The sequence below is a fragment of the Phocoena phocoena genome, chromosome 15 (genome assembly GCF_963924675.1).
Source record: "Phocoena phocoena chromosome 15, mPhoPho1.1, whole genome shotgun sequence".
Taxonomy (NCBI): Eukaryota; Metazoa; Chordata; class Mammalia; order Artiodactyla; family Phocoenidae; genus Phocoena; species Phocoena phocoena.
Genome location: NC_089233.1, coordinates 77816687 through 77827052, shown reverse-complemented (window position 1 = coordinate 77827052; position 10366 = coordinate 77816687). Strand labels below are relative to the sequence as shown.

Sequence of the window (10366 nt, the reverse complement as noted above, 5' to 3'; positions counted from 1 at the left end):
TGACTGTTCTCAAGTCTGTCTCTCGGTAATTGCACCTGACTTTAGGATCCAAAAAAAATTTTTTTTGTTTTGCCAAGTTGTGCCTTTCCTTCTGGAATTGTAAGTGAACACATAATAGTACCTGTTTACACTGTGAAGTGGATATTGTTACAGAAAATACACCAGAGGCTTTCTCACTTGTTAAGCTAATAATGCCTTGTGAATGTATGATCTACGGAGAAACCCCTGTAGTTTTTACCTGCTGATGCTGTCTGTCTGTTGGAGAATAAATTTTGGATGGTTCTTTTTTTCACCACCAGGTGTGTATGTAAGTCTTTCTGGTAGTTTCTGCTCTAAACTTGAGAATCCTGGACTTCCCTGGTGGTCCAGTGGTTAAGACTCCACGCTTCAAATGCAGGGGATGTGGGTTTGATCCCTGGTGGGGGAACTAAGACCCCACATGCTGCACAGCACAGCCAAAAAATTAAAAAAAAAACAACCCTGAGAATCCTTAATTGACAATCGTTTCCAGCTCCCTTGGTCTCTCTAGGTCCTGGAATTGAAGCTGTACATCAGGTTACATCTATGCTTGACCCACTACTCAAGCACACACAACTAAGTACTGGCTGGTTGGTATCTTTCTTTTTTAAGGCATTTTATTAGAGTCCTCTCCTTCTAGAGAACTTTGCTCGTGTTCGCTTGTAACTGTGGAAAATTTATCAGGCCCTAGATGATCCCACATTTCAACCCATCCATACCTGGTTACACATCACTGGGCAGAGAGACAGGTTCTGGTTTTTGTTTTTGTTTTTTTTGGCCATGCCACCACACTGCACGCGGGATCTTAAGTTTCCTGACCAGAGATCGAACCTGTGGCCCCTGCAGTGGAGTGCAGAGCCCTAACCACTGGACCGCCATGGAATTCCCAGAGAGACAGTATTTTAATCATCTCATACTTACAGGCTGGCTGCTTAGAAGGGGATGGGCTGAGAATCACATAGGAGGTGGGATTTAATTCCAAGGGAAGAATCTTAGGGTGGTGGGAAAAGTGCTCTTTGAGGAGAGACACAAGGGCAGGACCATGGTAATGTCCTCCTGGCATAGTACCCTCTTGTGCTGTGTTGTGTCTTTGCAAGACACAGCATCAGGCTCATTATGTAATGGATGTGGGTACCGCAGCATCCTGGAAAGGAGTCTTGACATCCAGGAAAGGTCTAGGAGTTGTGTCCGTATTGCCTTTGACCTGATGTGAGCTCTGCGTGTCAACTTCCTTTGCAGGTGGATGCCCTCCTCCCCGGGGTTTGATGTTCTTTGACCTCAACTCATCTAAATTTAGGGTAAAGCAGCCACTCTGTTGACTGAGAGCGAGATAAACCCAATCGTTTAGATAATTGAAATGGAGGGATCTAAACCAGGGGTCCCCATCCCTGGGCAGTGGACTGGTACCAATCCACGGCCTGTTAGGAACCGGGCCACACGGCAGGAGGTGAGTGACAGGTGAGCAAGCAAAGCTTCATCGGCCGCTGCCCATCGCTCGCATTACTGCCTGAACCTCCCCCACCCCTCGCGTTACCGCCTGAACCTTCCCCCACCCCTCGCATTACCACCTGAACCTTCCCCCACCCCTCGCATTACCACCTGAACCTTCCCCCACCCCTCGCATTACTGCCTGAACCTCCCCCACCCATGTATGTGGAAAAATTGTCTTCCACCAAACCAGTCCCTGGTGCCAAAAAGGTTGGGGACTGCTGATCTAAACTAATATGGCCTGGTCCCAAGTATTTAGAATTTTCATCCTTTCTCACAATTGATACTACCCTACAGCTAAGTTTTATGTCTTTCTAGTTTCGAATGTATAAGAATTGTTTTACTTAAGTGGAAAATATGCTTTCTCCTCTCACATATTAGAGACATCTTTCCAAGGTAAAGCACATTTCTGGCTAATCCTTTTTAAATATCTGCAATAATACAAAAATGTTTAATCAGCTATTGCTGGACAATAATTATGTTTCCTCCAGACTTTGGTTTTGATCATCTTTGTGGTCTAACTTTTCTTGCACTTGACTCCAGGGTGAATTCCTCCTTGAGGGATTGCTAGGACAAAGATTATGAATGTTTCCACGTGTGTTTGCAGTTGTTTTCATAAGCATGTGTGTGTGTGGCTGTTTTCTCGGCCTTGATCTTTTTTTTTTGTTTGTTTGTTTTTTGCGGTACGCGGGCCTCTCACTGCTGTGGCCTCTCCCGTTGCAGAGCACAGGCTCCGGACGCGCAGGCTCAGCGGCCACGGCTCATGGGCCCAGCCGCTCCGCGGCATGTGGGATCTTCCCGGACCGGGGCACGAACCCGTGTCCCCTGCATCAGCAGGCGGACTCTCAACCACTGCGCCACCAGGGAAGCCCTCGGCCTTAATCTTTGAAGCCAGAAGGATAGGTTGTGAGCAGTACAGCTGCCATAGAACGTATTCTTTTAACTTGAGACCTGCCTGCGTTGTGTCTTCCTCTATGGGTTCTGTGTATTCACACAGTTTTTGATAATTGATGGATGATTTGAGGGAGTCCCAAAAGGCTTTTAACTTTAAGAATAAACTTCCCGTTGTCAGTTATATCTCAGTAAAGCTGAAAAAAAAGAACTTCCACCTTTTCTGCTGGCCCTCTGCTTTCAGTTGGCACGCCCAGAACCTGCTTAAAGACAAGTGTTCTGGGAAAGGATTTGTTGCGTTGCATGAGGAACATGCATTTGCAGAGGGCCTGGAGAAAGCTTGGGAGAGGCCCACCTCCAGGTGGAAAAGTTGCACCTTTATGGCGGCAGAACTTGCCAAGAGCCACTGAGTCAGGTGATAGTTTAGCTAAACCCTAACATCGGGGAAGGTGTTGAAAATCTGCACATTTACAGGAAGCCCTTCAATAGTTTCAAAAGTAACTCCGGTTGTTTACAACTCAGCAGATCACTGAGCCCAAACAGGAAACTTACGTGTCAGGATACATAGAAAGTCCAGAAACAAAGTTAGCGAGGAGTTAGATGAAACAGGTACATTTCAAATCTGGGGAAAAGAAGGGTTCATCGTGAGAACACTGGCTCTTCATTTGGGCAAGATGTCCCAGCTCAACACTTGGGCGGGGTGCCTGCCCTAAGACAAGATAACATGAAGCCTTGGATGTCTTGTCTGCAAAATGGGGATGATATTGGATTCATAAGACAATGGTGAGGTGATGCATTTTTATGCTCATCTAATCTGAGACATAGTAAGTGTAAAATAGTTAGCCATCACTATTTCCTGTTTACTTCAGAAAATCAACACTGTCCCACCTAGTTGGGTATGATTTGTCCCAGCTCTGGATCAGGCGGAGTCTCCTGGTTCAATCTGTTGGGACTGAGGAAGGAAGTCACATGGATCAGAAGCCCCCAGGCGGTGGGCAGCTCCTTTACGTTCAAGGTGATGTGGTTCTTTGCAGCTCATAACACATGGGACATGCGTGAAATGACATACATCATCATTCTCTGATTAATAAAATGTGAAAAAAAAGTAGGCTGGTGGGGTAATTTCTAAGATGGGTTTTCTGCTTGTCTTCTTCAAATATAGATACATGAGTAATGGTATTTCAGCAGTAGTTACAATTTCATTGGTTCCTACCTGTACATTTTACCCCCTCTCCACCACCGCTTTTGACAAATTACCCCAGGACATTTGGATACTTGTGTGGTTGGAAGTTACAAAATGGCAGAACCTTGCTGGTTCCAGGCCCTTTCTTGGTATTGGGAGCCTATGTTGAATCCATCAAAGAGCTATATTTGGCTAACCTTGTGACTCCGACCTTGTCTTGATGAGACCTGAACACCACAGCAGCTAATTCATACGTTTACTTTCTTCTCTCCTTGGCACCACTGATTTTATGGACTCTGTAACCATGTAAATCATTTAAAGGGGCACTTTTTCCACTGGAGAAAGCATATACTTCCTGTGGAGTAATTATTCTCAGTCCTAGCTATTCCCCCAGTTTTGTTTTCTTGTTTCCAAACAAAATCATTAAGTGCTTAAATAAGGAATGCTCATTTCTCTTCAAAGAAAATGAGTTAACTCTCAAAGTTATTAAAGTCTCGTAATGTGCTCAAAGAAGCAACTGCTTTTGGTTGAGGGGTTTATTGCTCTTGGCATCCATGGAAATTCAAGACTTTTGCCTAAAAAAACAAAACACCAAAAACCCCCAGGTCCTTATCACTTTTCTGTGACTAATTCCAACTATTTTTTTTTTAATCCAACTATTTCTAAATAAAAGAAAAATGGAGAATTAGCTAAGCTAGGCCAAAATGAGGGTAAGTAAATTTACCTCTCAGAAGTGGACTTTGCAATCGTGGTATTAAGGTAAGACCTGTGTTTAATTAATGTGTTTAAAAGAAGCATCAAGCCCTGCACTTCAAGGTCTAAATATGTGACCTTTCTGGGAGAAGAATGAACATCCCAAATGACTTGTATTTCTTCCCATCTCTTCCCCTCCCCTGTCATTTTCCACCCTCCCACCCTTTGTAAACAATCTATTGTTTTAAGGAAAGAAGTAAGTTGAAAGAAATACCAGTGTTCTAAAGACAAGGTATGGAACAAAGGATACGAAGTTTTATTTTATCCTGAAGGGATAATTGTGGGTCCTTAAATTAAAAACAGTGAAACAAATGACCTTCTCTGGTGGTAAGTGCTGTAGATATGCCTGGAATAGAAGGGAATTGCTTAGTGTTGCCAACTTTTTATCAAGTAAGAATGATAAACAAAAGCACAGTATCTCTTTCACATTGCCTGTTCTGTTATCCACATGGCATTTTGCACTCTCTGAAATGTTTGCTTGTTTATTTTCTGTCTATCCTGTTGAAATATAACATTTTAGAAGGGGAAAATCAGGACTCCTACAAATGTAAAATGAATGTGTCTAAGATTGTATCAACAGTTTTACAACTGATTGAAAGGAGAATGGAAAGAACTCCCCAATTTCAGGCAATCAGGAAAGTTGAAGTGAATTTACATAAAGATGTAAAAAATGATCGGTATCCACAGGGCTAGAATCAACTGCATTCCATTGGACAAAATTCATTTGCATTTCTATGGAGAAGAATCATTTGTGTTACTATTGGGTTTTCTGCAAGTTGAAGAGTTGTAAAAGAGCTCAAAGACAAGGAAAGACACAGGTAACCCAGAAGAGTGTGCTAGATAGGTCATCTGGTCATCTTGCTGAAGATGACCAGTCTTTTCTTACCTCTAGGAACCAGCAGAGACCCCAGCCCTAGGCAGCAGGGATTGTGTGTCTCTTAACTGTATCCTCAGGGCCTGGAATATTGTAGGTCCTTGGTGAAGATGACTTGAATGAATTGTTCAGGGGTGTTTTCCCTAAACTTCCTGTGTCTTTTTGGAGGTAAAAACGGTACCATACAAACAAAGTAATGTTACTAAATCCTAGCTAGATATAGGTGCTTGTGGAAAGCACTTACAAAGTGCTTTCCCCAAAAAGGGGGAGTGGGAAGATCAGATTCGTGTTAGAGACACAGTTTTACTAGAGATTTAGAAATGATTTAACATCACATTCTAGCCCAGTGGGTCTCAACTAGGGACAGTTTTGCCCTCCAGGGACATTTTGCAGTGTCTGAAAACATCAGTCGAGGTCACAACCAGGGAGAAGGGGGTGAGCTGCTCCTGGCATGTAGTGGATAGAGATGAGGGATGCTGCTTACATCTTACAATGCACAGGACAGCCTCTCACAGTAAAGAAATATTCAGCCCTGACGTCAGTAGTGCTGAGGATGAGAAACTGTTTTAGGGACTACCTAAATGAATGCATTCATTCAGAGAGAATTCATTCGGAGAGAAGATTCTAGGCACCAAAAGAACTTCTCTCCCCAGCCTGAGTTTACCCAAAACATTTTCATGAAGTCATTGTTCCTGTTTTCCCTGACTCTCTTTCACCCATTAGTGCCCCTGACTTCATGTCCTCTTACCACCAACACTCCGTAAACAGCTGCAGCCAGCTTGGTGATCCATGAAAATGAGGGTTCAGCGTGGGCTGGACTGAGTCTCAAGATAGATTATGGTCTGGGCCCAACATCTGTGACCTCTGTGGGCCTCAGTCTCTCTGATTTCTGGAAACAAGAGGCTAGACTAGGTTGGTTTACCTGTCAAAGATCTTTCTGCTCCAGCTTTCTAGGGGTCAGTGGCTTCTTGTACCCGGGGTCTCTTGGATGGAGATGGCTGTCAAGGGCCACAAAAGGGGCTGCTCCTCAGAAAGCAGGACCTGAGGTGACCATTCCTAGGACCACAGGGAGAAGAAGGCAGGGCTGGACCCGGAAGAGGGATGCTGTGCCCCTCCTCCCATCCTCATGCCATCACTGCCCCAGCTCTGCTGCTCTCCCCACAGGCTCTCTGCTATCTCACGCAAGCATCTGGATCTCTCTCAAGAAGAGATAAAAGCCTTTAAGTGCCTCCTTTCCTGAGGGATTGCCTTGCTGGAAGGGAGTTTTTTAAAGTGTTTTCTGTATTGATTATAAAAGTGCACTGAAAGAAATTTGGAAAATGCAAAGGCAATAAAAATCGCCTCTCTTTTCATATGAAAATGTTATTACCTTTGGAGATTGAGGGGGCTCTTTGGTCTTTTAAAAATGTATTTACTTAAAGACGTTGTAAAAGTGATACCTGTTCACTAGAGAAAAAGCAGAAAGTATAGACAAAACATAAAGAAAATTTTAAGATCCACTTGGATGTACCACAGTAATGCAAAATGTTAATAAGGGAGACTGCTGGGTTTGGGGTGGGGGTAGATATGAGGTAAGGTGGGTATGGGATGGGATATGGAGCTCTCTGTACTAATTACTACAAAAAATAATCTAGTGACCGAATTATATTTCAAATATCTGCCTAGAATCTTTTTGTCCAGAGACCACCATTTGATAACACTGTGGTGTTCTTTCTTTAATTAGGAAAAAAAAAAAATTCATTATAGGAGGAGGACGAGAAATTGTAGTAGCTAACCTTGATGAGAATTGACCTTGTGGCATGCGCTGCACTAAGTGCTTTACATGTTCCTATTATTGCCCTGAATTCTTCCAACAATCCTGAACTGCCCACGTTCTCCCTCTGCGTATGTACTCTTCGAATTGCTTTATGTACATGATTGGCTCATTTAACCCTTCCAACAATCTTCTGAGGCTGGTACTATCCCCATTTTACAGATGAGGAAACTGAGCCTCAGCAGTTTGTAAGTTGCCTCTGGTTCTACAGTTGGGAGATGGTGGAAGTGATACAGGATCTCAGATGAGGGAGCCACAATTATTACTGCATATTCTAGACAATGAGGGCACAGCCTGACAAGGGTGGCCACGGGTGGGCTCCACAAGGAGCAGAGGGAGCTCGAAGATATTTGGAATCAGGATTAATAGGTACCTGGAAATGTCATGATAACTGAATCCATTGGTCACTGGAGGGCAATTTTCCTGCCTTCTGGATCAGGAAAGGCCGGGCCTGGGAGCCCAGATGTGTTCCTTCCTAATCACGTTGCTTTGTGCAGGCCGCTCTGAGTTTCTGTTTCCTCACCTGTGAAATGGGTGTGACCATTTAGACTCAGCTGGCAGGGCTGGGAGGATTAAATGTGGGACTCCACGTGTGTTTTCGGTGCTTGATTAAAACAAGAGCTCAGAAACAAACAAACAAACAAGCAAGAGCTCAGGGCCTCCCTGGTGGCGCAGTGGTTGAGAGTCCGCCTGCTGATGCAGGGGACACGGGTTCGTGCCCCGGTTGTGAAGATCCCACATGCCGCGGAGCGGCTGGGCCCGTGAGCCATGGCCGCTGAGCCTGTGCGTCTGGAGCCTGTGCTCCGCAACGGGAGAGGCCACAACGGTGAGAGGCCCGCGTACCGCAAAAACAAAACAAAACAAAACCCCCCTAAAAACAAGAGCTCACATTTACTGAACACCAGCTGTGTGGGGGAACTTGGATTAAAGGGCCACAATCTCTTCGGTCTTGTCTGTTACCTTCTATGGTAGTGGAGTGGAGAAAGGGGACTGAGGTGGGTGGGGTTTGAGAGGGGACCTTAGGGGAGCAGGTGGGAGGGGGTGGGGCCTCCTCTGATGCCATAATTGGTGGGTCAGGATGTTTACGTTTCCTCCACTCAATGAGCCTTTACTGAGAGTTGTCTGTATCATGCTGTGCACCTAGCACTGTCCTAGGTACCGGACGCAAAGCAGACCGGGTCTGTTAGCCAAAGAATGCTGTTTTCCCTTCAAAGGTGCCACGCAGCAACGTCTAATGACATGCTTTTCTTGAGGAACTTCATCGGAACATGAGATAAGTCACACTTCTTGGTTTGGGATCCACTTCACCCAAGGCCCCAGACACAGACACTTGGTGGCTTTGCCCTTGTTCATCGCAAACAAAAGGCACCCGCATCCCGCATGAAATGTACTAGATGTAGCTACTTCAAAATTTCCTTTAGTTGCAGTAGGTTAGTTTACACGGTGTTACATTTTGAGGCTCTTTCATTACATATGGATTTTTAACTTCCTTCCCTCCTTCCTTCACCACTATTCATCTTCTTTTTGTTCTTAAAATTTTATCGAGTCCTTGGAAAGTTAGTGGATCCAGGACACTGTGTAGGAGAGGATGTAGGTACACATGTTGGCCTGGGTGACTGAGAGGGTACGTGTGTCAGCCCCAGAGGTAGGTGAAGGAGTGTGTGTGAGAACGAGGGTGTGCAGGTGTGTAAGTGCATGCTGTGATTGTGAATCTCAGGGGTCCAGGTGGGAGAGTGAGGGTAGGGGATGGTGAAGGATGGTGGCTAAGGGAGTCCGGAAAGCGGAGTGAGGTAGAGCGTGGGTCCCGGTGTGACTGTGATTCCTGGGGGCACACGTGTGTGAGGCCTGAGATCCAGGGCGGACAAAGGTGACTCATGGGCGTGAGTGTAGCAGGGTGTGTGCGTGCAGGTGTACGTGTGTGATTGTGAAGGTCGGATGCTGGTGCGGGGTAAGCAGGTGAGAATGTGTGTGCGAGGGTCGCGCGTGAACGTGCAAGGGTGAGCACGTGAGAGGATGGAGGCCGAGGGAGCGTGGCAGTGTGTGCGCGTGAAAGTGGTGTCGGCTGGGGGCGGGGATCGGGCGCGCGCGCGCACGGCGGGGCGTGGGCGGGGGGCGCGTGGCCGGGTGGGCGCGCGTGGGGGGCGCGCGGCGCGGGCCGGGGGCGGGGACACTGCGGCGGCGGCGGCGGCGGCGGCGGCGCGGACACAGCCGGCCGTCCCCCGTGGCAGGCGCTGCGCGGGGTGAGCGGGAGCGGCGCGTAGCTCGGGCTCATGGTGCGCCCGTGTCCGTCGGTCGGGCCGCGCGGGCGGCTCCGCGCGTGGCCCGGCGCTCGCGAGCTCGCCCCCTCGCTGCGGGCCCGGCCCGCCCGCTGCCGCCGCCTCCTCCCCCGGGGCGGCGCGGCGCCGGCGGGCGGTGGCGCGGAGGCCGGACCGGGCGGCGGCCCAGGCGGCGCTGGGGGCACGGCGGCCAAGGCGGGCGGCGCGGGCGACATGACGGACAACATCCCGCTGCAGCCGGTGCGCCAGAAGAAGCGGATGGACAGCAGGCCCCGCGGCGGGTGAGCGAGACCCGGGGCTGGCCGCCCTCCTTTGTCCGCGCGCGGCCGGAGCCTGGCGCTCGGGCAGGGCGGGCCGGGCCTGACAGGTTGGCCGGCGCCATGAGCCGGTGGCCGGGCCTGGGAGGCCGGCCGGCGGGCGGGCGGGCGGGCTGGGAGGGAATTCGGCTCATCTCCAGTTTCCGCCCGGGCCCCCGGCGCGATCGCGTCCCTTTTGGGCCCAAGCGCCCGGCTGCCTCTCACCGATGCCCACCTTCCTTTCCAAACCCCGAGAAGCCGGGCCTGCCCAGCGCTGTTAACACGCGCGTGGAATTGGGATCAGCCTTGCCTCTTAACCATTTTGTTTCCTGAGTACTCCTTGTCGTTGTAATTACGACTCGGTCAGTATCAAACCTTGCTCTGCGCATGCAGTCCTCGGAAGCCCGGATATGCTCAGTTTATTTGTCGGGGGAGGCATGGCTTCCTTCGCAGACCCGCCTGGGGGGGTCCCCATCAGTGCCTCCGGGTCTCAGCCCCCAGATGGCCGCCTTCCCCTCCCGGCCCCGGCTGGACCCGAACTAGTAGCCGCAGGAGGGCGAGAAGGGTTCCTACTGGTCAACAGGAGACCCCCCCCCTCCACGGCTCCCCAGTTTGAGAGAAGGAGCCCCCTGGCAGGCGTACGGGTTGCCACCTGCTGTGCCTTCCCGCATTGGCAGGCCCCTGGGCAGCCTGGTGAGGGTTTCCCTCACTTGGAGAGAGAGGACGGGAGGATGTTTTGCGCCCTGCCGTCTTCTTATTCGGAGGATGGCAATG

The 10366-nt window shown here is 48.9% G+C and overlaps 1 protein-coding gene across 1 annotated transcript in view; it reads left to right on the top strand.

Annotated features, from left to right (window-relative positions):
* The first annotated feature begins 9290 nt into the window (after window positions 1-9290).
* ATP9A (ATPase phospholipid transporting 9A (putative)) overlaps window positions 9291-10366 on the top strand; it is a 130688-nt gene continuing 129612 nt past the window's right edge. The window contains exon 1 of the mRNA XM_065892099.1: window positions 9291-9577. Coding sequence (XP_065748171.1) covers window positions 9291-9577 — 287 coding nt within the window. The remainder of the gene's footprint in view (window positions 9578-10366) is intronic.